At 56.3% G+C, this 25,358-nt stretch overlaps 1 protein-coding gene across 3 annotated transcripts in view; it reads left to right on the top strand.

Moving 5' to 3' along the window:
- The first annotated feature begins 1,031 nt into the window (after positions 1-1,031).
- Positions 1,032-25,358, top strand: part of TBC1D14 (TBC1 domain family member 14) — a 94,853-nt gene continuing 70,526 nt past the window's right edge. Inside the window, exons 1-2 of one of the 3 annotated variants that reach the window (XM_019748196.3) lie at positions 1,032-1,138; positions 10,421-11,156. In XM_019748196.3, the coding sequence (XP_019603755.3) occupies positions 10,438-11,156 (719 nt within the window). In that variant the 5' untranslated portion in view covers positions 1,032-1,138; positions 10,421-10,437. Of the gene's footprint in view, positions 1,139-1,437; positions 1,612-1,842; positions 1,866-10,420; positions 11,157-25,358 lie in introns of those variants that run through there. The other 2 variants (XM_019748195.3, XM_074320881.2) reach the window with 2 other exon arrangements.

Consider the following 25,358-nt stretch of genomic DNA (forward strand, 5'->3'; position numbering starts at 1 on the left):
TGCGAAGGTGTTAATGTATTCGCTTAAGAGCATGCCCTTTTCAAGTTCTCACCTTTCCTGCCATAACTAACAGGTGCTAAGAGTTTGCAAAGCTGAGACAGGAGAAACAAATCTGGGGTTCTTGGGCCCCACCAGCACTACCGCATCACCATAGCCCAAAGTAATCTTGCATGCATGTTTCCAGATGCTTCTATGGAGATTAGCCTTCCTGTCCCTGACCACTGTGCTCTCGAGGCCTCCCTTAGATTCAGCTGGTCAGTCTCTCCAAGGTTTCCTCCCTGGTAACGGCCTGTGACAGTCCTCGGGGCTCCTGGTTGGCAGGATCCCAGCCTAGTGTAGAACCCAAACCTGGCTCCCAGCCACTGGAGTCTCTCCTTTTACCTTGATGTCCCCAGACTATAATAATTCAACAAATAGTTAGTGCCTGCTGTTTGCCAGGTCCAGGGAATATAGCAGTAAACAAGAGAAGCCCGATTTGACTCAGGAAGCCCACATTCTGGAAGGGGGACAGGGAGGATGTTACTAGGTAACAAGAGCTTTCTTATTTATTCAGGGTCTCGCAAGGTTTTGGAGGGTGGTCTGGGCGGGGCATCTGGCTGCTGACCCCCCTCAGCTACTGACCCGACCTGGAACCTTGGGCAAGCCACTCTGTACACGGCTTTGATCACAGACCCCGTCCATGCCGTTTCTGCAATGTTGACGCAAAGTAATGCACATAAACGCTAGGCTAGCGGTTTCCAAACTGTGCACATTACACAACTTCCAAAACTGTACCTCACATCCGGATTAATTGGCCTGGGGTGTAGCCTGGGCTTTGGAATTTTCAAAGGTCCCACGCCAGGCACGGTTCTCAATAAAGGGCAACTCCCAGAAAAGCCCGTTTTACAGATTAAGAGACTAAGGCTGGGCAGGGAGGCCGCCAGTTCCGGGCCCGAGGCGGTTAGCCCACACAAACCTCCCGCCGGCGGCCCGGTGGGGGCCACGCCCCTCCTCCGCCGCCCACCCAACCTCTGGGGCAGGGGCTCCCATCGATGCGCTCCGCCGCTCGGCTCCCCACGCCTGGTCCTGTCCCGCTCGTGCCCCTGCCCCCTCCCGTCCGCTTGCCACTTCCAAGATGGCCGCGGGTGGAGCCGACCAGGTAAGGGGGCCCCTGGCGGGTGTACGCGGGGGCTTTGCGGATACGAAGATACCCTCAAGCCTCCCCTCGCGGCTCCGCTCGGCCCTCGGGGAAGGACGGGGCCGGCGACGCCGCTCTAGGGCCCGCGGCGGACGGGCGAATAAGCCCGAGGAAGGTCTGCGCGGAGAGCGTCGAACTCTAAAAGCGGCGGCGGCGCGGCGGGAGACGGCAGCTCAGGCTTAAGAGCGGCCGCGGCCAATAGGGGGCGGGGCGGGGCGCGCGGGGCGGGGCGAGGGCGCGCGGGGCGGGGCGAGGCGCGCGGGGCGGGGGCGAGGGCGCGCTGTGCGGTTGGCCGCGGGCGCCTCGCGCACCTGCCGGCGGGACTTGCCGCCTACTGCGCTCCCGACGTCTGCGCTTAGCAAGTTGCGGGTCCCACAGGACCTGGAGTGCGGGCTCACGGGCCCCGGGATGGCGTCGGAACCGCGCTAACTCGGGTACTGAGGGCCTCCGGCGGGCGCCGGGCCGGGAGCGAGGAAGGGGACCCAGGCGCGCGGGGCGCTGCCACCTGCTGCAGCGTCGGCGGGAGCGGGGGGGCGCTTGAGGCGGGGCGGGCAGGGCAGCGCTGGTCCGGGTTTTGCCTGGGCGCCCTTGCGCCTCGCGGCCGCCGCTTCCTCTCGCGCGGGCGAGCGCGTGAGGCCCGGGGAACATTGTGGGGCTGCCGCGGCTCTCGGCGCTCGACCGCCCCTCGGTGAGACGCGCGCCCTGACACGCTTCTTTTCCGGAACTTGCCGAAAAGTTTTCCTTCTCGAGCTCGCGGGGCTCCCCGGTCGGGATGTGAGCCGGCTGGGCCCGAGGAACCGCCCCGCCCGGCCGCCGCGACCTTTCCACCTCGGGACCTCGGATCCCGGGGACTCCGCCACCCCGGGCCTCACCCGTATGGGAGCCTCGGAGTCCCCGGAGCCCCCGACCCCCGGGCCCCTCCCTCCACCTTGGAGTCCCTGCTCATGGGCCCCAGACCCCCTGCGCCTCGGACTCGCGTCCCCGGGCCGTGGATCCATCCCCTCCGTCCCTGAGACCCAGGCCTGGGGATCCCTCCCCCGGGGAGGGCTGAGAGGTCCCTGCCAGGGCGGGTGGTGGTGATGAAGGCGGTTCCTCGGGAAGCGGGCCGGCCGGCCCCGCACACTGCACGGAGCCCCGGGGCCCTGGCAGTGGGCGTGGCGTTAGGGCTGGGTCCTTGCCCCGGCGCAGGAGACCATTTGTGCCCTAAAGTTGCGCCGGGGACGGTGTTCCCCAACATGGATTAGAAGCTTTGCTTTGGGAAGTTCTCTGTGCAGGAGGCTCCTGGGCGTGGACGTCTTTGCTGAGGCGCTGAGGCGCTGAGGCACGTGAGGTGTAGGAGCCGGGTCTGCAGGATGTGAGCCCCGTGTTGTCTTGGCTGCCTTCGCAGGGGGGTTGCTGCTGTGCACTGGTGGGCTCTCTGCAGGGCCCCAGCCAGTCCTCCCAGCAGCCTCGGGACACTTCCTCCCGCCCTGTTTATCTGGCCAGCACCAGCCCGTGGCGCAGGTTTGGGTACAGGCTGTCTTGCGTCTTAGCGGTGGTACGTGTTTGACCCCTTGACATTGTGGGCTCCACCTGGTCCCCTGCCCTCATGAGAGCCTGGCATGTACCTGGGGCCCAGGATAGTTGAGGGAACACACCTATGGGAAACATTAGGGACGTAAAGTGACTGGTTCCGTCGCCCAGCTGGAGAGAGGTCGAGGTGGGATTCAAACAGAGACAGGTCACTGGGCCAGGCTCTGCTCCCCTGTGTTCTCCACGGTTCCAGCAGGTTGTGGCAGGTCCCTGCTCAGCACTTTGCACTGAGCTGGGTTTGCTCTCTGGCCCAGTCCCCCCTCTCACATTCAGTGGAGGCCCCGCTGCCTCACCTGGAGTCTGCTGACCCCTGCAGTTCCTCAGCCCCTGGGTGAATTCCTATCCTGCCTCCCCTTCCCCTCCCTTGCGATCTGCAGACGGCCTCTCTCACGCTGAGGACCCAGCTTATCAGAACAGTTTGTTTTAGAGTCTTTCTCGAACCTCATTGGTCAGAGCTTCTGCCCGTCATGTCTCAGCCCCAGTACAGAGGATGCCCCTCCAGCATGCTGTGCCTGCTGGTGGAGCTTTGAGACCTGGGAGGAGATTTGTCATCAAAATAGAGATTGATACATAGTATGTGAAAGGACTTGAGGAAAATGATTGAGATGTTTATGTTTGTTTTAGGGGGATACAAAGTTTCTAAGGCCTGGGTGGTTTAGAATTCTCGATTGTCAGGTACTAGGACCTCTGGTGGATCAGCTGGGCTAATCACCTCATTTCATAGATGGAAAAGCTGAGGCCCAGAGCTCAGTGCCACGGAGCAGGTGTGAGGGGAGATGTTAGTGACAGGAAGACGCTGCACAGTACGGCTGTGCAGACACACACGGGCTTGTGTGTGAGCTGGTTTATGCAAATGAGCTGCTAAAATGGTGGGCCCGAGCTGGCTGGACCTTTTCGGTGCCCAGCAAAGAACACCAGCCATCTCTTCTGAGACTTAACTCTTGCCGGCACAACTCTAAAGGGTTTATGTGGATTGCTTCCCCTAATTTTGTCAGCTGCCTAAGGAGATAGGGTCTGTTGTTGGCGCCATTTTACTGCATGGAAATTGAGGCACAGGAAAGTTAAGAAACTAGTTCAAGGTCAGGCAAAGAAGGAGGAGCTGGGATTTGAACCCAGGCAATCTATCTCCAGAACCTGCATCCCCCCCATTTATTTATTATTTATTTTTAAAAATTTTATTAGGGAATATTGGGGGACAGTGTGTTTCTCCAGGGCCCATCAGCTCCAAGTCGTTGTCCTTCAATCTAGTTGTGGAGGGCGCAGCTCAGCTCCAAGTCCAGTTGCCGTTTTCAATCTTTAGTTGCAGGGGGCACAGCCCACCATCCCACGTGGGAATTGAACTGACAACCTTGTTGAGAGCTCGACCAACTGAGCCATCCGGCCGCCAGCCCCCCACCCCCCATTTATTTTTAAAACTTTTCTATTGAGGCTAACATAAACAGGAAAGTATAAAAGTTGTTAATTGTGTAATTTACTGATTATCACAAAATTTAGGGCCCATATGCTTAAGCACTCCAGCAAATGGTGTCTGTGGGCTTTCATGTCAGACCTGGTTTGAATCCAGTTTCTGAGGCTGTGTGACCTTGGGTGAGTTACTCAGCCTCTCTGAATCTCAGTTTCTTTAATGTACTTGTCAGGCTTGTGATAATTAGAGCACATGATAGAACCTAGCATATTTGGTCATGGTAAATGTTCAGTAAATAATTTGTAATCTTAATTATTGGTAATAGAAACTACGTTGGCTTTGTTAAGTGGTCTGTCTTCTTAACCTGTCAGTTGCCTCTTCAATCACTTCATAAATACTTACAATGATTAGTTTTGGTAAGTCACTAAATGTAGCTGAAGCATTTTGGGGTTGTGTGGAATCCCCTATGCATTGAAAGTCCTTAACTTAAAATGTCCCACCTATGCCTTTTAAACATAACCACCTTTGGGCAGTGTAACTAAATGTCTGTTCCTGAGGGTTGTAAAGGAGCCTTTGGAGACCCTCACAGTTTAACCCCTAATCTGCCCGGTGTGCTGACGGACCAAAACTTAACTTAAACAACATTGTGTTAAGTTCCAGGAGCCTGAAAGTTGCCTTTCACCCTCCAGAGGAATATGTTGAGCTTCTAAGAAATTGTTTTTGTTTTTTTTTAGGATTGTTTTTATCCTAAAGAAAACCCATTTAAAAACCAAACTACTTTTCTAGTCGACTTTTCCATTCTACATACTGCAGAGGAATCCATTGTTGAGGCCACTGTGCAAGCAGTGGAAAGAGCAAGCACTGGCGAGTCAGATCCAGTTCGCCCCAGCACTTTATTGCATGTTCCTTCCGTGCCTCTGTCTTGTCTGAGGTGGTGATGATGGGCCTCGTGGAGGTCCCACAGATGGTGGGTGTGGGCGCAGAACACAGTGCCCGACGTGTAATGCACACTTGGTGAGCAGAGGCGGCTGCCTGTTTAATTGTTAATGCTGAGGCACCCGAGACCCAGGGCGTCCTGCGCCTTTCTTTCCAGGACCCTTTCTGCCTGAGCCAGGACTGAATGAAAAAGAGAAAGGACTCACGGAGGTGGGTGCTTGTGGCGCCCTCTGCGAGTACAGCAGGCTCATTCATTCACATGGGAGGTGCCACACAGGTTGGCGGGTTCCCCTCGGCGTTAGAACCTCATTCAGAGGCTTGACGGGCCTGTTTCTTGTGAATGGTCTTGCCCTCCAGGGTCGAGCTGAAGGCCAGGTGGAGCCACCACTCCTTTGGGGAGGCTTGTGGTCCCTCCGGAATGGTTACCAGGAAACAGGAAGGACCCCCAGACGACTTGAGGAGAATGACATGGGTATTGGGGCGCGGAGACTCAGCTGGGGCTCCTCCTGCAAAACCCGGGACAGGTCACTCCCTGCATCCGGCTTCGCCCAGCAGTGTTGTTCCCATCTGTAAAATGGGAGCATACAGTCTGCTCCTTCACAGGAGGGATGAGACATGGAGGGGTCTCGGAGTCACAGAGGTGTGTTTGAGCCCAGCGGCTGCCACATAGAAATGCAGACTTTGGGTAAGCCGTGTGCCTCAGTTTCCTCCTTTGTGCAATGGGGATAGGACCCAGTGCGTCAGGCTATAAAAGAGAACGCTGTAGCAAGAGCTTAGCGCCCTGCCTGGTACTCGCTCAGTTGTGGTTTTATGGTGATGCTCTGGTGTTGTAGCCCTGGTCCTGCCCTCTTGAAACTTGGGCTCTGTGAGAGACGTGCCCTCGGACCAGGCTCACAGGCAGGAGCTGTGCGCTGGACTCTCAAGAGGAAGGATTCCGACATCAGTGGATGGGAAGCTTGGCCGCACAGAGGCGTGCACACGGTCTCCTTGGAGGGTCAGGGAGGGCAGCAGTGCCCGCGCTAATGGGGGTGAGGAGGCGGCTGGCTGCCAGTGTCCAGGGAGGAGCCCGGACAAGGGCCGCCCGTGGACGGGCCGGCACCGCAGGAAAGACACTGCTGGAGGGGTCTGCTCGATGGGCAGCAGTACTTCTCCCCGCAGCTGCCAGCGAGGGCATCCCCCCCCCACAAGGAGCACAGCTACATCATTTGCTTTGGGCTTCGTAAGCTGTTCCTTTTATTTGTGAAGGCTTCCTAGTCTTACTGCTTTCTAAGGAGGAGGAAATTAAACTGTTGCTTCAAGTTGGAATCGTTGCCCAAAGCCTAGCCAGCCACTGTCCACTTGGTGGCTTGTATTAGTCCTAAGGTGTGGCCCCGGTGGAGTGAAGGTTGTGCAGATCTCTCGGCACTTAGCCCCTTTGCTTCCTGCAGAACGCCGCTTTGTGGCGGGTGGATAACATTCATACGGTCTTGCTGCCTAAAATCTTCCTCTTATCTGTCCTCGATGTTTTGTGTGCTTTTCTCTTGTCCGGGAGGTGATGGCTAGTTAATCTTCCATCAAGAGCTCCCAGCACTGGTGCCGGCCAGTGCCCAGAAGACGCCGAGAGCCTGAGGGCACCCGCGGTGGTCACTGCTGCAGGGCTGTGTCCTTGGGCCTTCGGGGTTTGCACTCGGGGAAACACCTGTAGAGGGAGAAATTGCACTTTACTGTCCTGCACTGGCAGCTGCTGACAGTGACCCCCCAGCCGGTCTGGCAGCGGCCATGACAAACCGCGTGTTTGGTCATCACCTACTTGCTGTGGCTGTCATCTGCACACGTGCCGGGAGTGTGGTGGATGGATTTTCTTCCTCGTCTTAGTCTCCCCACTGCTTTCCTTTTTCTTGGAACATAACCCAGCCTGCAGCAGATGTTTCTTGAATGGACTGTTCCTAAAAACTGCCCACTTAGAATGTAGTTGTCAGTAATAATGAATTCAGCAAATAGATTTTTGAATCCTTAATCCATGCCAGACATTTGGCCAGCCAGTGATGTCCGGAAGCTTTTAGCACTGTGCCTGCCTGACGCTCAGGAGCCAGTGCAGAGAGACGTGGGAGCAGCTGTAAATATAGTTGTTTCAGGTGGGTGTGGCCAAAGGGAGCCCAGGAGGAAGGAGAGCCTGCAGCTTCCTGGGAGAGTGAGGAGGGCTTCTCAGAAGAGGTGGCCTTGGAAGGCTGCTGTGTCTCCTGGTGGCACCTGCTGCTGGATCCCCAGAGGCGCTGACGGCCATGCTGGGAGAGCACCCCGAGCATGGCCCAGGGAGCCTGGGTATTGAGAGAGGTGAGGTGACAGCACGAGGCTCGTGAGGCTGGCAGGGACGGATTAGGAGGGCCCTATGCCAGCTCAGGGAATTGAGGCTGATTCTGTCTGTAGAAAAGCATGTGACTTGGAGGCAGGCCATCGGCAGCTGGCCTCCTGGCGGGCTTCCGAAGTCCACCCTGCAGCCTGTTTCAGAAGCAAGCACTTTGTCCCCGTCAGGGCACCGCTGGAAGGCAGGGGCTCCGGAGTGTGGCTTCTGGTTCTATGGCACTGCTGGCACCAGGTGGAAGGGTTTGAGGCAGCCGGCCTTGGCCCTTGTAGTTTGGTTTTAGAGTGTGTTGCAAGTGGAAGTCCTTTTTCCCTTTTAGTTTTGTTTCCCCAAAGACTGACACCCTGTTCCTGAGGTTTGAGGAACGACTGGACTTGGAGCCAGTGGAGGCCTCAGAGGTGGCTCAGTGTCTCCCTGGAAGAGGCCTTCTGGCCGCTGTCCGTGAGCCGGGCCAGAAGGGAGAGAATGGGGAATGAGGCCGTCGCCGAGCGGCTTTGGGCGCGGTCATACCCTGTCTCACTCTGTGCTGTGCTTTCATCTGGGTGACTCGGAGAGTGGGTCCTTGGGTTCACTTACCGCACTTGCTGTGTGCCCCTGTCATTCCAGTGTCAGCCTTTCCATTTCAGTTCATTTTTGCAGGGACTTCAGCTCCTCCTGTGGCTAATGTGGAGGGAATTCATGTTCAGCGGGCACCTACTGTGTGTTAGATGCCGGGGTGGCTGGTGCTCTCACCAGACCTTCTCATTTCACTTGTCAGACGTGCCTGGGACTCCTGTAGGGTGGCCCCATTGCACTGCTGGGGAGGAGGAAGGAGGCGCAGAAAGGGTGAGCACCTCTCCTGAGGTCGCCCCAGCTGGTAAGTGGCAGAGCCAGAACGGCAGCCAGGCCTGTCAGTCTGTCAGCTCAGTGAGGATTTCCGTTTGTGTTGAGGCTTTTTGCCAGTTTGACCTGTTAGAGTGTTGTCGGTGTGTTGCTCATTCTGATTACCTTTGACCTTGCCATAGATTAGCTCTTCACTATGTGCTGAAAATGCTTGTTACCCTATTTTCCTTTTAATCACAAAAAACAAAAATAGAATTTTCAGATTCATGTCGTTGGACTCTCCTGCATCTTCCTGTGGTGGCTCCCATTGTCCCACAGCACGTGCAGTTCTGGGGTTTCCCCAGCGCGGGCTCCCCGAGAGCTCGCCCTGGCCTCCCAGGGAGGAGCGCAGGGCTTTGCCTGGTGGGTGGGCTTCCAGCCCAGGAAGTTCAGGGCCCACGAATCGTCTCTTTGGAGGGTGAACTGCGTTTTCGCTCTGTAGGTTAGAGAAGCACCTTATTTTATGCAGCATGTTTATAATTTCATTTTTGTGTTAAATTCTGATTTTGTCTGTGTTTTTGTTTTGATGTAGTACAGTGTGCTTCTACCTTCCAAGAGAAATTGAGAACTGATTAGTGTAACACCACGATTAGGTAGTCCTTCCTTCCTTACTCCCTGGGTTTTATTTCAAGTTTTTATATGTAGTTCAGTCTGTTTCTGAGTTCTGCATTTCGATTCATTCCTTCATATTTCTGGTTTTGCTCCAGTGCTGCACTGACTGGCTTCGTCAGTTTCTGGGAGGGAAGGAAATGACCCCCTCCTCCCTTTTCTGCTTTTAATGAATTTGCTTTTGCTGTGTTGACATTGAGAGGCAGGCCAGGCTTCCTGAAGGAGAGCAGGAAGGCTCTTTGAAAAGCTAAAATAACACCCAAAAGGGAGTGGTTATCATTGTTCTTCTGCCGTATTCCAAACCTTCTGCTGCTTGCTGTTTGATGACAGCAGCTGCCGACAGAGAGCCTGCGGGGGGCCAGGCGCCTGTCCAGTGCTTCTCACGCACTTGGTTTCGTTCTCCCACGGCGGCCTCGTGGCGCTGGGATTAGAACCCAGAGACAGGTCTGAGTCCCGAGTCCCGCTCTCTACGTTGTTCTACTCCTGGGATCAGATTTAAATGCACCGCCAGAGCTCTTCGGTTTTGCCATTTTAAAGGACAATAGAAGGTGACATAACATATGCCAGGGTTCTCAGTCCCCTGGGGACTGTGCTGCCCCAGCTGGTGCACCTCCCACTTCCTCTTCCCACCCCTATCTCAGACCAGGGAGCTGTAGGCAGGGCCCTGAATGTGTGTGTGTCACTGACGGCTTAGACTCTTCTCACTCAAGGCTACTGCAGGTTCATGGTCCTTATTTTCCCTTTATTGATTGTCTTCACTGAGCCAGCCTTCCGACCTGGGTTTTTATAACTCCAAACTAAGCCATTCATTCACCAGGTATGGCCTGTGTGGGGGAGGAGGGGTCCCGTAGATCCCAGCCCTGCTGCTAGGTCACAGTATGACCTTGGACTTGTTTCTGAACTTCTCTGAGCCTCAGTTTCTTCTGTGGTGAAGGGGATGACATGCCCTGCCTCGCAGGCCTGAGTCAGCTGACTGAACCCTTTGTAGCAGGCCTCTGCTAACGTGGATGTGGTTGGGACAGTCCCACTGCACGTGGCACGTGGGACTGTCTTGTTTTCTGCCTTGAAAGCACCTCAATTTTTATGCTGTCTCAGAACACACGGAATCTTGACTTGTTCATTCATGTGGGTTATGAATTCCCATACTTTTGACAGAGGTGGCCTTTTGATCGTTTAAAACCCCACGAGAGACAGCAAGCCCGCTCTCTGCCTAGCATGCCCTCACTCCCAGTGCTGTCCTGGCCGTCAGAGATGGGGCTGGAGGGTGTGAGGAGGATGGTGAAGATGATGTATGTTTTTACCCGACACGTATCCTTTGAGTTACCTTCCTGGTAACTGACATGATAATATATGTTAAAAGTCCAGCTTCTGGTCCTGAATTAGAACTTGAGTGTGTGGCGCTGTCTTCAGGGATTCCTCCTTTACAAGAGCTGTCAGAACATTCGAGCTGTGCGTCAGAAGAGTGGAGTCTTGGCTTTCACATCCACTGCCCTAATTGCCATTTTGGTGTTTCCCCCAGTTTCTCCTCGGACCAAGATGACTGATGGAAACCTTTCCAGCTCTACAAATGGCGTCGCCTTGATGGGCATTCTGGACGGCCGACCGGGGAACCACATTCAGAACCTGCCACACGTGCCCCTCAAGGCGCCCCGATCCCTCTCGTTGCCTGAGTACGGGCCTGCGCCGAAACTCGGTGCTTTAGACCAGCAGAGCCTGACGTCGGTGGACTCCGGCATCCCGACCCTAGAGATCGGCAACCCGGAGCCTGTGCCCTGCAGCGTGCTCCATGCGAAGAGGAAGCCGTCCGAGTCCGAGCTAATCCCCGAGCGGGCCTGCCAGAGCGCCTGCCCGCTGCCGTCCTACGCGCCGCCAGCTGCCCCGGGCGCGGAGCAGGAGCCGAGTGCCCGCAAGTCCTCCACCTTCCCCAGGACGGGCTACGACGCGGTGAAGCTCTACAGCCCCGCCGCCAAAGGCCTGAGCCGCGGCGACAATGTCTCCGTGTGCAGCGTGTCCAGCCTCGGCACTGAGCTGTCAGCCACGCTGTCCGTCAGCTATGAGGACATCTTGGACCTGGTGGTCGCCAGCAGCTCCAGTGCCATCGTGACCCTGGAGAATGACGATGGCGCACAATTCACCGACGTCACCTTGAGCTCCGTCAAGGAAACCCAGGGCCCACAGCGGCAGGAATGTGTTGACGCAGTGGAGGAGGGGAGGAAATTGAAAATCTTGGGACCGTTCAGTAGCTTCTTCACAAGGTAATAGGTCTTTGTCTCCGCAGGAGGTCTAGGCCGTTGACATCAGACGCATGGAATGTTCTTCTTGTCTAAAACGTGTTGTGTGTTTCCTGCCCTATGGAGCAGACGCTCTGTCACATAGACGATCACACCTTTTCCTAACAGCCCAGAACGCTGGAGTCGTGTGAGGGCCCGTCTGTTGGGGGTTCTGCTGTTTGCCTCCTCACTGCTAGCTGTCACTTCTGTGTCCCTGGCTCGCTCACACAGTCTGTTGTCACTTCCTGCTGTCACTGAGGGTGACCCACAGTGGTCTGTGTCACCAAATCAGCAGCCTTGCTTTGTCACCCTTTCCTCTGCAGGGCCCTTTATGCTGATAACGTGAGTTTCTCGGGCCAGCTGCTGGGTACTGATGAGGGTGGTGTCAGTTAGGAACCCACATTGCTGATTCCAGCCCCCGTCTCCTAACCCAGGGCTGGCATTTCGGGGGGGCCCTGGCTGTGTCCCCTGTGTGCCTGGGCACCTGTGTGAGTGTTTTGGCCGTGCTGCCGAGTTGTGTGCTGTCACTGCCCTGCAGCCACACGCATTCTCACCTGTTCCCAGGCGCCAGGCCAGGACTGCTGGGTCTCTGTGTCGCACCTCAGGCCCCGTGCAGGCGTCTCCTGCAGCGCCGGCCTCTTCTTATGCTCTCATATTCTCGCTCAGTGTGTGTGTCCTAGGCTCTGCTCTCAGCAGCTAGTTCGGGAGGAACGGGCGGTAGAAACGGTCCTAGGTCATGATGGGGTGGGCTTCCAGGCGCGGGGTCAGTCACACAAGCAAACGTGAACTCCCCACCCGCGGAGTGTGGAGAGGAAGGGCACGGCTGTGGGCAGTGGGTGCAGGGTAATGGCGATCGACTCCACAGCTGCTTTCAGAGGCCCCGGGCCGGGGCCTGGCAGGGGGGCGCGTTTCCGCGGCCGACCCTGACTGCCCCATAGGAGTGTGCCCCCAGCAAACCCCACGCTGCACACTGTGGCGGGGTGTCCCTCGGGATGGGGCGCTGAGCTGGCCGAAGTCACCCAGAGGCTTCTGTGCCGTGGCCACGCCCACGGACCCCCGCCCCCTCAGACGGCTGAACGTGGTCTCATCGCAGACGAGTCTAAGACCTGTCCTGAGGGAAAGGGTCTCGGACGCAGGCTGTGGTTTTGTGGGCACCTTTTCTTTCCGAGGTGCTGCCAGGTGTGGCGCCACCAGGAGTAAGTGCCTGGTCTCCGAATGCTCAGTGATTGCCATCGTTGGGAGGAACCCAGGAACTTTAGGGGAGACTGTTGTCACTCTCCCTGCTCAGGCCATAGTCCTAATACTGCATTGTTGCAGTTCAGATTTGTGTGGCAGAGCTGATCTCTACTCAGGTCCGTGTTTTCAACGTTTCCTGTTTATGAATGCCACTTGGGTACCTGTTAAATGTGGTTCCTCAGGGTCTCGGGGAAGTGCCAATGGGGACAGGCTTTCAGAATCACTTGGGGTTCTTGGCAGATTTGGGAAACCTTGCTCAAAACGAGGCTGGCTTGGAAGTAGCATAGAGAAAGAGCTTAGCTTTGGAATTCAGCAGACCTGGACCCACATCCTAGCTGTGTGACCTTGAACAAGTTACTTCACCTCTCTGAGCTAGTTTTCTCTCTAAAACAGCATTCGTAAGTGCCTAGTACCGGAGGCCTATTATGTTCACGTGTGATGTTCTCTCACCTCTGTTGTCCTTTGTGTCTCGGCTTCCTCATCTGCACATGCGGCTCCTGAGCCCTGCTGCACGGGGTGGGTGGGGATGACGTGCGTTCCCGTGTGTGAAACATCCCGACCCAGGCAGCGAGCTGGGAAGTGGCGGGTCCTTGCTGTGATCACCGTGACTGCCCCTGGCTGCATCTGCTGCCTTTGTTTCACTGTCTGGGTTGAAGCCTCTTCTCCTTTGAAAGGAAACACCATCGGTTACTGCAGATCATTTCTAAAGCTCTGGTTCTTGAAAATCCTCTTTAGCTTTCTGCCACAGAAATTGAATGTCTCCTCTTTGTTTTATTCCTTGGTTCTTGTCTCCTACCCTTGTTTTGATGGCTGTGACATTGTGAACCATCACTAAGCACCTTTGGGAAGCTGGTGGACTGCTAATGACAAGTGAATCGAATATGTGATAGTACGGGCCACGTCTAGTGAGTTTCTTGTCCGTGACTCTTAAAAGTGTTAGAAAAGAGTTTCAATCTAGAATTGCTTTGAAGGGTTTTGTCCCCAAAATGTTTGGAACCCACTAAACATTTTACAGGTGAGTAAATTTGCAGAGGGGTTACAGAGCGGGCCTGGCACACAGTAGGTCTTCAGAGGACTTTGGACTGTGAGTTTTTGTTGAGGGTAGATCCTTTGGGGTTCTCGGCCCAGGCTTCTGAGTCTTCCTGTTTCTCCACTTTATCCCCTTTACCCCAGTGCCATCTGTTCTCCTTACTCTCACTGAGTCAATTTCCAGGTTGTAGAAGTGTGGGCAGCGTGGTGGGCAGTTAGTCCAGAAGAAGGGGTCTCAGGAAGGGGGGAATAGTCAGGGAACTCATGCCCTGAAGGAGCAGACCTTGACTGCCTGATGAGGGTGGCCTGGGTGAGCCGGAGCTGGCTGGGCCTGACTACTGCTTCCAGGACGCTGCAGGCCCAGCTCCCATTGTTCCTCCCATCCTTTCTCCATCCAGACTGTGATGGCAGCTCTGTTGGAGACTCCACCATGAGCTTGGAGATAGTCCCTGAGTCCCTGCTCTTCAGCAGCTTGCCGCTGGTAGCGGGGACAGACCAGCCACTGCGGGGCTGGGGGATGAGTGCTGTCATGGGGGTGTGAGTGTTAGTGTGAGTGTGTGTGTGTGAGTGTGCGTGTGTGTGTGAAAATGTGTGAGTGTGAGAGGGTGTATGTGTATGAGTATGTGTGAGTGTGAGTGTGTGAGGGTGTATGTGTGTGTGTGAGTGTGTGTGTGGTGTGTGTGTATGGGGGTGCCAAAGGCAGGAGTGCTGTTTCAGGACTCAGGCTGGCTGAGTTCAGTGTGAGCTCCCCTTCTTAATAGCTGTGTGATCTTGGGCAAGTTACTTCACCTCTCTGAGTCTAAAACGGGGCATAAAACTACTGTGAGCATTTAGGGGTCAAATAGGTAAAGCATCTAGCACACTTCCTGGCATGGTGTAAGTAGTAGCGATCTGTGATTCTAATATAAATACTTATTATTTCTAAAAAATACGTTTTTTAAAAGCTTTGTTTAGTTCTCATCTCGGTATTGTGCTTGCTTAAATCAACCCATTATTGGAAAAGTTAGATCAGGATTTCCCACTTTGGCACAGTTGACATTTTGGGACGGGTGAATCTGGGGGGGAGGCATTGAGGGCTGTTTAGCAGCACCCCTGGCCTCTACCCACTAGATGCCAGTAGCAGTCCCCAATTGTGACAATCCAAAATGACCTTAGACGTTGCCAAATGTCCCAGGGGAGTGGGATGGGGTGTGGAGTGGAAGGGGTGGGCAAAAATCACCCAGCCTTTGAGAACTACTGAGCAAGTGGGTTGTAAAATGTGGTATTTAATTGCTTCCTTGAAGGAAATTCACTACTGTAATGTAATTTGAGCGGGGCCCTCAGCTTGTGCAGAGGAGAGGGGTTAAAGGAGCCTGTGCGCCCAGTGTAGTTTGACAGTATCTACCTCGAAGCCCGGACAGCAGATGTGAGAGGAATTGAGTGACACGGTTGCATTCCCCAGGAGACAGGACTGTTTCTGAGAGGCCCCGGGTTTAGGGCTGCTGATCTGCATGGGCCTGGAAGGTGACAATTAGCTCTGACTGCTGACGACATATTTTGTGTAGCCCTTTATTAAGCTTTCAGAAGAGATGACGAGTAGCTTTTGCTGACGAGAGATGCTAGAACTGCCTCTGAAGGCTGCTAACAGGAGCTTGCCAAGTGACACGGGCAGAGGGAACAGCTTGTGGAAGGCGGGGCGGGGCGGGGCGCCCGGCTGTGTGTAAAGAGCCGTAATGATGCAGTTTTCCGGTCTGCTTCCCGGCCTGGCTCACAGCCCCCTGGGCACCGTCTGCGTCTGGTTCACCCTCGCATTGAGGCGTCCCTGAGACAGACGGGGAGTGTGGTCGTTGAGAGCTGGGGCTGCTCAGACCCAGGGTTGAAGCCTCAGCTCTGCCATTTTTGACCTGTGTGACATCAAGAAACAACTTCTGTGATCCCCAGGGGTACAGGTGACATCGGGTTAATTGTACCTCTTGTGAAGCGTTGCTTTGAGGGTTAAACAAGATTTACAGGTAAAGCTTTGGGCAGAGCACAGACCCAGAATGCAGGTTGGATTTCTGGCCCTGCCCTCTACCTTTGTTGGGGTTTCACATAAGATGTCCCCCTTTTTTTTTTTTTTTTTTAAGGTTCTGCTGTATGGAAAGGTTTGAAACCACTGGCTTAAGAAAAATAAATCTTCAAACGGGCGCTTTGACTTGCTGTGAGGGTGGTCAGCCAAAATGTCAGTCCCTGTACCGATGTAGGCTTCTGGGATTTGATGATTTGGGAGGCACCATGAGCAGGGCGGAGGGAGAAATGTGCTCTTTGCTTTCTTTTTCGGGGGCTGAGTCAGCTCCCCCACAGGCTGGATGGACTTGGGATGCGGGACAGTCAGAGCCCTCAGCTCGGGGACTCCTGGGCAGCCCTAGGTGCTTCCCAGGTGCCATTCTCAGCCTTCAGTGGCTGCCTGTGTGACCTTCAGTAGCCGTGAGAGAGTGTGGGGGGGCAGATTCAGCGGGCGTCTGCTTCTTCCTTCAGGCCTCCAGGTGCCTTCCTGCATGTGGAAGCTGGAGACCAAAACGTGCATTTCCCAAAGTCCCTTGCAGCTGGGGTTCTGCATATGAATTGGGTGCCGTCCAGTTCTTTTATATAGGAGAGATTCGAGGCAGAAGTTCAATGGAGACCAGTTTTTCTTCCCCTCTTGGCTGTTTCTGCTGCCGAGTGACGTCATCGCGGTGGAGGCCCCCCTGCAGCAGCATCTGTGTCCGTTTCCTGGAGGTTTCAGGCCGTTTCAGGCAGTTGTGGTGCAGGCGGTGGAGGCATTTTGCGCTTCAGTGTTGGTGGCCGCTCTGGTGGCTTCCCGATCCTGTTGCATTCTTGAGTCCCTGGTGCCTCAATTCTGGAGTATTCAGGGAGCCGGTCCCCGGGGCTCCATTGAGATCTGACTACTTCCGCCCTTACAGTGATTTCGAGATCATCTAATTCCTTGAGTTAAATCCCTTCCTCTTAAAATTCCTGGAGTAGTTTCTGGATCCTGCACTGAAAGCTGATGAATTTGGGTAAGTACTGTAACTACTTCTCATTTATAGGTGAGGAAACCGAGGCAAGGGGTGGTTAGGTAGCTTACAGGGGATACAAAGATAATACAAGGTTTGGGTCTCTGCGCTTAGGTTTCTTATCTGGAAAATAGAAATAAGTTCACTCTTCAAAGTGTTGTTGGGACTAAATGGGGAGGAAACGTACACGGATGTGAAGCAGTGAGCACATGGCAGGCGTATTATCGTATTATGGATATTGTTACTGACTGGCTAGTTTCCTGCTGCTGTGAGCATTTCAGAGTTAGCATCAGTGCATTGAGCTGTAACGTTGTAACTGTGCTTTCCTACCAAGTCTGCTTGCTAACGTTCCTGGGACTTGGCCTGGCATGGGGACATGCAGAACACATCCGCCGAGTACCTGAGCTGCTGGGGTATGCGGCTGTGGGGACAGGCACACACCCCTGGCACCTGGGACGGAGCCCCGATGGCTGCTCTCTGGCCTGTGCCCTCGGGTAAGGCCAGCACCCAGCCTCTCGGGGCTCAGTGTCCTGCCTGCAAAACGAGCTGAGGATACCCGCCTTCCAGACTGGTGCAAGTGGAAGGAGCCATCTGATCGAGAGGTTGAGCTCCAAGTGCACGAGAGAAAGGTCCGCACAGGAGCAGGTGAACTGCCCGGATGAGGGGCGGGGCTGCACCTGGTTAGCTGGCAGGGCTCCGAGCTGCCTTCTGAGCAGCTGCCCTTGGGGGAGGCGTAGCTGCCATGTTCGGAGCCGGGCACTTTTCCGGCTCTGTCTCTCCGGAGCCCTTCCTGTAGAGATCGTCTCCCCACTGGGGACAGGCTCAGAGAGGCGACCTGCGCAGACTCCCAGTGGCGGAGCTGTGACTTGAGCAGCCACTTGTCCACCTCTGAAGTCCGCGCCCTTTCTGCAGAAGACACTCCACTGCCTCTCATGAGTGTGTACCGTGCACAGAAAGGGGGGTTTGGGGCCGGGAGAGCGAGAGGAAGTGAGCTGCCTTCAGGAGCAGTGGAGAGTCTGCAGGCCGAGTCGGTGGAGCTAAGGCAAAGGGTGAACGGAAGGTGTCGGGCGGCGCTGAACCAGGCCAGGGAGCGCAGCTCCGGGACTTGCTCAGGGCACGGGCGCTCCTGAGTGGGAGGAGGCCCTCGTGGGCAAGCAGGTGGAGAAAGCCTTTTCCTCCCCGAGTGTGGGAGCTATGCAGGCGTTTGCAGGTGTGGCAGTGAGGCTTGGTCAGCTCTGAGGCCTGCTGACCATGTGGTTGGCCTTCCCGGCTGGCTGTCCCGGGAGGAGAACGGGGACAGAGCGGAGTCAGGTGCCTGCCTTCCTCGGGGGGGGGGGGGGGGGGGGCCCTGAGCATGACAGAAGCAGGAAAGCCTTTATCAAGCAAACGGGTTGAGTGGTTGCCTATTACAAACTGAAGGCGTGTGAGGAGTCTCGACCGTTCTGGTTGTGCCCTCTGTTCTAAGTGTTTTCACAGGCGCACACCCTTCCCCGGGGCCGCTGGGACTGGATTGGTCTCCCCACCCCAAGGTTTTCAGTTCCTCCCTTGTGAGTTCTTGTGCCACATGGGTTTTCAGCCGCGCAGCCCCTTTGCTTACGGAATGCCGGCACTTGTTTTCTCACCACTGGTCTTCACAGCTGTGCTCTCACCAGCCAGTGTTTTAGCACCTGGGAGATCAGTGCTGCCCTTGGCTGGAGACGGTTCTGTAACTCCAGGTGAGTGCTGAGGTTGCCCTTTGAGTTTGGCGAGGATGAAGCAAGTCGTGTCCCTCTGCAAACAGGGCTGGCAGAGCCCCAGGAGGTCAGCTGTGTGTGTGCTGGACGCGCGGGAGTTGTCTGGTTCCACTGCAGACCTGGGGAGCCCGCTGCCGGCGGTCCCGCTGCGCGCGAGCAGCCGCCTGGGCCCTGCTGGGCTCGGTTTTCTTCAGGCAGCGAGACGTAGCCATGATTCTCGAGTGCCTGCAGGGGACCAAGCACTGTGCTGTGTCCTTGAAAATGTTTCTCGTACATTCTGTCAAGCAGTATTTACAGAGCACTGTAAGTGTTCGGGGTGTATTTGTGAACAAAACAAAGACCCTGCCCTGGAAGAGCTTATATTCTAGTGGGAGGAAGCAGATAATCCACTAAATAGGTAGGGAAATGCGGCGAGGAGCGCGTGCTGGGGAGAAAATGAGGACCTAGAGGTGGTAGGAGGGCAGGTCACAGAGTAGGCTGGTCAGGGTTGCCCACCCACGTGGTGCCCGCCTCATGAGTGACGAGGAGAGATGGAAGCAGAGACCTGAGGAGGTGAGGCAGGTAACCAGACGGACGCGTCCCTGGGAGCACGGCTGACGCAGAGGAACAGCACGAGGCGCGTGCGATGCTCCGAGTGAGTGATGGCGAGGGCGTGGGGTGTGCGGTCCGTGGGACCAGGTCCTGTGTGGGCCTGTGTGACTTTGACTCAGGGAAGGGCGAGCAGCTGCAGGGTTCTGAGCAGAGGAGCTGTACTCGCTGTCGGCTGCCACCTGACAGATGACCTCGCGTGTTTTAAAACAATGTCACGGCTTCATCGTGCGTGGCTGGGTCCTCTCGGTCTTCCAAGGGTGCAGCCAGCTGTCGGCCAGCTGTGGCCCCATCTGGAGGCCTCAGGAAACGCCCACTTTGTTGTGCGTCCAGGTTGGTGGCAGAACCAGTGCCTTGTGATTATAGGACTGAGTCCTCAGGTCCTTGATGGCGGCCAGCTGGGGCCCACTCTCCGCTCCTGCAGGCCTCCCACCTTCCTTGTCCTGTGTCCCCCCGTCTGCAAAGCCAGCAGCAGAGAATGTCCCTTGGGTCGAGTCCCTCACACTTTGAGTCTCTTTTGCAGGAAAAGCCCAGTTGTTTTAAAAGCTCACTGGTCAGTTAAGGCCCACTGAGCATAAGGTCCCTTTTGCAAAGTGATCTGTGGCATAGGACATGAGCTGACCACAGGGTGGCCGTCATACTCCTCGTTTCTGCCCATGCTCATGAGGAGGGGCTTCCCAGGGGAGGGAGGCCTGGGGACCGCCTGAGAATTCCACCTGCCCAGGAGGGAGGAAGGGCTCCCGCTGGCTTTCACCAGAAGGACTTGAGTTGCTGAATTGAGAGCGGACTGTTGGGCAAGGGGGAGGGGCCCTGACTGGGCGGGCGGTGGTCGCGGAGAGGGGAGGAATAGTTGTACCGTGAGACATGGACGTGGGCGTGGGAAAGACAGAGGAGTCGGAGGTGGCCAGGGTTTGGGCCTGAGCCAGCAGGGAAACAGAGTTGTCATCAAGGAGACAGGTGGGGAGAGAAGATGGCGAGCTGCGTCTGAGACATCAGCCGTTTCGAGAAGGTGGTGGAGGAGGCAATTGGCTGGGAATTTGGACTTGGGGAGCTGGGTCTGGGCAGGAGATAGAAGCTTGGAGTTGTTGGCACTGTGGCCGTTTGGAGCTCGGTAAGGCCCCTGTGGAAGTGAGGGGCCAGAAGAGGACCAAAGAGTGAGTCTGCAGCAGCTGCACAGTCTCGGGAAGGAGGGACCTCGCGGAGACCCCGGGGTGGGGCTGGGGGGACGCCGTGCGCCAGCCTGGAAGCCAGGCGAAGGCGCCGTGTCAGGTGGGCAGTGGGCAGAGGGTGCTGAGGTCAGGGAAGCGGACTGAGGAGTGACCTTGGCCAGAACTGCTTTGGTGGGAGGGTAACTGGAGTGAGAGTGGGGTGGGGACAGAGCCAGCACTGACAGTCCTTTTGGTGGGTGCTGCAGAGGTGGGGTGATGGCTGGAGACGGAAGTGGTGTGAGAGTCTTTGCTTTTCTCAAGATGAGTGAAGTGTGTGTTTTTGTTCCTTGTTCCGTAAGAACAAACAACCTAGTAAAGATTAGAAATTGCACAAATCAGCAGGAGGAGAGAATTCGGGAGCCTCGTCTAGAAGAAATGGGATCTAGAGCTGCAGTAGAGAAGCTGGCTTCCGCTGCTGGAATCCTCCAGGCTAACAGGTGGGGTGGGTACAGGTGCTGGATGACAGAGGTGGCCGGAGACGTCATCCTGTGTGCATACAGACGACGTCATTGTTTTCAGTGCTCCTTCATTGTTTGTGTGAATATAGATGTTTAATTTCAGCATTGGACTTTACACATATCTTTTAGAGCATTTTCCGGATCAGAGCAAAATTAAGCAGAAAGTATGGAGATTTCCCATGTACCCCACACACGCACAGCACCCCCCGGAAATCCACATCCCCTGCCATCCTGGTACCTTTGTTAGGAACCTACACCGACACGTCATAGTCACGCAGAATCCTTCTTTGCATCAGGGGTCTCTCGGTGGTGTGCATTCTGTGGGTTTGGACGGTGTAATGACACGTGTCCACCATCACGGCGTCACACAGAGGGGTGTGCATCCTGTGGGTTTGGACGGTGGAATGACATGTGTCCACCATTACGGTGTCACACAGAGGGGTGTGCATTCTGTGGATTTGGAGTAATGACACGTGTCCACCATTATGGCGTCACACAGAGGGGTGTCACTGCTCTAATCCCCCTGCTTCCCCTGTTCACCCTCCACCCCCCACCCCCAGCCACCACTGATCTCTTTACTGTCTCCACAGTTTTGCCTTTTCCAGAGTGTCATGTCACTGGAATCACACAGTATGTAGCCTTTTCAGATTGGCTCTGTCGCTTAGTGACATGGATTTAAGGTTCCTCCGTGTGTTTTCATGGCTGGACAGCTCATTCGTTTTTAGTGCTGAGTAATAGTCTATTGTCTGGATGGACCACAGTTGTTTATCCGTCACCCACTGGAGGAGGACATCTTGGTTACTTCCAAGGCTTGGCAATTCTGGATGGGGCTGATGTAAACAGCTGTGTGCAGGGTTTTGCGTGGACGTGGGGCTTCAGCTCCTTTGGGTAAATACCAAGGAGCCTGATTGCTGGATCAAAGGGTAGAGTGTGTTGAGTTTTGTAAGAAGCCACCCAACTGCCTTCCAGAGCAGCTGTGCCGTCTGCGCTCCCACCAGCGTGAGGAGGGTGCCTGCCGCTCCACGTCCTCGCCTCTGTGGTGGGGTCGGTGGAAATTCTCTTTCTGTTGCTTCATTTTCTTGGGGAACTAGGAAGCAAGGTCCTCAGCTGTCAGTGAGGATGGGCCTGGAGTGAGTGGGTGAGAGGAGTGAGGAAGAGGTGTGACAGTCCCCTCAGTGAGTGTGGAGTGGAAAGGAGGGGGTGGGGTGGCGGGGGGGCCGCCAGGCCCGCTCGGTGACTGCAGACCGGGTAGCGTGGTGCTTTTTCTCCAGGGGGTGCCCTGCGCAGGTGCCCGGGGCAGGTTGTGCTTCTGCTGAGTGAGTGTAGTGAATGAGAGGCAGGGAAGGGCGTGTGTAAGCGAGTGACCTGCCCTTTGAGCGGGGAACGGGTGGGGGGACATCCGTGAGGTGGGACGGTGCCGACACCGGAGGCTGGGGGTTAGTGGAGCGAGAGGGAAAGATGGAAGGCTTGAGGGTAGTTGGGGTGTCTTCACTGAGTGGTTATGGCCCCCCGGGTGGCTAGTGGTGGAATTTGGAGGGTCAGCCCCCCTCCTTCCTCACCCTGGTCTGTCTGACAGTGAAGCTCTACCCTGGGCCGCCAAATCATGTTGGAACTGTGTCTGGTGAAACTGGTCAGCGAGGGCTGATGAAAGGAGGTGAAGGGCCCTCTTTCTACTCCTCTCGTGTGCTGGCGGGGAGCGGCGGGCAGCAGCTCCATCTGGGGGCATCGTTACAACAGGCTCTGCTCTGGTGGGCTGGCCTCGGCCACACGTCCACTCCCACTTGTGAATAGCACTCTGTCCTTGGACAGCTATTCAGCGGGGAGGGGGGGCAGCTGTGGAGCCCCTCCACTGGGGCTCACTGCTGGGCCCACTGCTCAGCAGCTGTGTGGGGCAGTGGTGCCCTGCTCTGGGGCGGGCACTGCCGTGGAGTGGACACAACCTCGTGTGATCCTCTGGAGAGCAAGAAGGGAAGGAAATGCTCAGAGGAAACTTCTGAGAAGACCGTGGACCATCGTCATGCTGCACGTGGGTGTCATTTCCTCTTCAGTCCTCACCTTCTGCGGCAGACCCCAGGCTCACTCCAGCTGGCTGCATTTGCACCAGGCACCGGCCCAGGACCAGGCCTGCAGACAGTGGGGCTCGCTCACTCAGGGACACCCTCTCCCTGCATCTCTGAGATGTGCATCCCCGAACTGTTTCTGCAAAGGCTGAGGCACTGTCAGCAGGGCCCACTCCAGCCCCTGTGTGGGGACCAGCCGCACCGGCCTGCTGTGTGCCCCACAGGGCCATGCTCACACAGAGGGGCCCATGGAAAGTGCTGGGGGGCTGTTGTGCAGCATCGAAGCTGCCCTCCTCGTGGGCCCCATCTCCCGGTTGTTCGGGGTCCGTGGGGACCTCCCCTGCAGCAGCACCCCTCAGCACGCCTTCGGGGCTGGAGTCTGCTCGGGCAGCGTGGGGTCTGTACCGGGGAAGCCCTGCACGCGCGGGGACAGGACAACTGCCGTTTCACACTATTGTGGGCGCAGCTGGAGCGATGTGTTGAAAGGGCCGCAGGAACCCAAGTGCAGCCCTCACAGCAGCAGTGGGCACCGTCCCGGCTCTGCCAGTCCCTCCCTCTGCACCTGCCACAAGGCTTCCAGAGGGTGGCCCCAGTACCACCCAGCGGGAGGTAGCTTCCTGAGTCAGTGGCTCCTCTTCCCGCCCACAGGCGGGGCCACCCCTCCTGGAGGAGATGCCATCTGTGCCCCTCACTGCTTACTGGACATGAGAAGGACCCACTGAAGATTCCCAGGAAGAGGGCTCCCCAGCTCCTGCCGTTGCTATGGCAGCTGCCATTGTGCAGTGTCATCAGGTGGGCACCCCCAGCCTGGGTGCCCCTTGAGGGACCTCATGTCACTCACCGCGTGCTGGCGCCCGGTTAGGTTAGAACTCAGCCAATGCTTGTCCCATGGTTGAATTCAGACGTCATTTAGTTCCTCGGTGAACACGGGCCCAGGACCAGGTGCTGGGGACGCAGCAGCCAGCAAGCCCCTCCCTCAGATCAAAGCACCGCGTGGCACTTGCAGTCTGCTGTGGGCACCCGGCTGCAAGAGGAGCTCGATGCCAGGCTGTAGTGCTGGGAGGGTGTCGCGCAGGGTGCAGGGGGCTCACTGGGCAACTGACATCTGAGCAGAGGTCTGAACAAGATGAGGGCGAGCGTGTTCTGGTCACAGGACATGGCAGGTAACAGGTCCTGGGGCTGGCAGGAGCTTGCCTTGTTTTTCCCACGTCTGCGTGGCCTCCGCCACCTGTGCCATGCTCGTTGTCGCACAGCAGCTTGTGCGTGCTGCAGCTGGCGCCTGGTTTGGTTGTCCGCGGTCTCAGGTCGGGGCCCAGCGGTGCTTGCACTGGGGTCCCGGCCTGTGCTGTCCAGTGTGTCAGCCACTTGCCACATGTAGCTCTTTAAATGTGATGGAAACGGGAACTTTGGCTCCTCGGGCGCACTAGCCACGTCCCAGCCCTCAGTAGCCACGTGTGGCCCGTGCCTGCCGCATGGCAGCTCGGATTTGTACATTTCCGCCGTTGAGGGAAGTTCTGGTGTTCGGTGCTGGTCCACACAGTCTAGATGGCAGCCTGTGACTTTATTTTTAGCCTGTGTTCTGGTGGGTGTATTAAAGCAGCTCACACGGTGGTTGTGAAACAAGTGCGTCAGTCCCCAGGTGTGTGGAGCCGAGGGAAGCCTGTAGAAGGAGCCGTCCACGGGGCCTGGGGAGGGAGGGGAAACGAGGCGTGGGGGACAGGCCTGACCCGCTGTCTCCTCAGGGGCTGGGGGCGATGGCCGCCGTGCAGGGTGCTGAGAATGTCACGAGGTCCTGTGTGACACTGGGCTTGAGCACACATCTGGGTATCCCGGGATGTTCAGGACAGCGGAGATGGGGGAGCCTCCGAGTATCTGTTGTGCTTTCAGCCTGGGGACAGAGGACTTGGTGGGGACTCGGAGAGGGCAGTTGTGACCCTAGCTGTGACTCTGCTCTGCCTTTCCGGCCGGGCACCTGCGCGGCTGCTTTATTTCCCTGCAGCTTGGTTTCCTTATCCCCAAATGCCCACAGGAGGCGATGCGGATAGAAGGCTCGGCCTGGGGTGGCGGCTGCGTTCTCACTAGAGTTCATTAGGGGTCTCTTCCCTGCTTATCACTTGAAGGACTGAGCGAGTGAATGCATGGATGAAGGCTAGTAAACGCCGACCTGCCTTGGCCCGAGATGAGTGGCAGAACAGGGAAAACAGAGAAACAGGATTGACTCCGTCCTGAGGGGGGACCACCACACACTTCCTTGCCTTCCTGATGACTTGGTTACAAGCAGGCCCCCGGCGGGCTTTTCTGTGGTCCAGCCGGTTCTCTCCTCGGTGTTGGACTTCAGGGAACAGGAATTGTTCTGTGGCCCAGCTGGGCTTCATCTGTTGCCTTCCCTTGGGTGGGTTAGGAAACTTCTCGGATCTGAGGGAAGAAACCTTTTAAGTTCACCCCTTTGTAACAGTCAGGACCAGGGAGGGACTCTGCATGTGTCTTGTTCACCAGCCGCTCGTGTCCCTGATAAACCTCCCAGGCCTCACTGATTCCTCTGCAGCATCTGTCTGCCCTGGCTTCTGGAAGGTGTCATGTCCTTAGAAATGTCACAGCTACAGAAAAGCTCATTTGGGGAAGTGGGGGAAAGGAGGATGTATTTATTCTTCGCAGGATTCATTGGGCTTCCTGAGTTTAGAAGCACCCCCCGTTGGACCGGCACTGTTGGGAAATCACACACTGTCTTTACAGGAACTCCCAGATTTCTGTGCTCGAGCCTTGCCAACCTGCCTTGCTTCTGCCCTTGGTGAGGTCATGGTCAGCCTGGCAGGGATGATTCAGTGTGAAGTGCAGGACACTTTGTGGGAGCAAGGAGTCTG

This window comes from Rhinolophus sinicus, chromosome 1 (assembly GCF_057876585.1).
Source record: "Rhinolophus sinicus isolate RSI-liver-muscle chromosome 1, RSI-T2T, whole genome shotgun sequence".
In the NCBI taxonomy this organism is placed as follows: domain Eukaryota; kingdom Metazoa; phylum Chordata; class Mammalia; order Chiroptera; family Rhinolophidae; genus Rhinolophus; species Rhinolophus sinicus.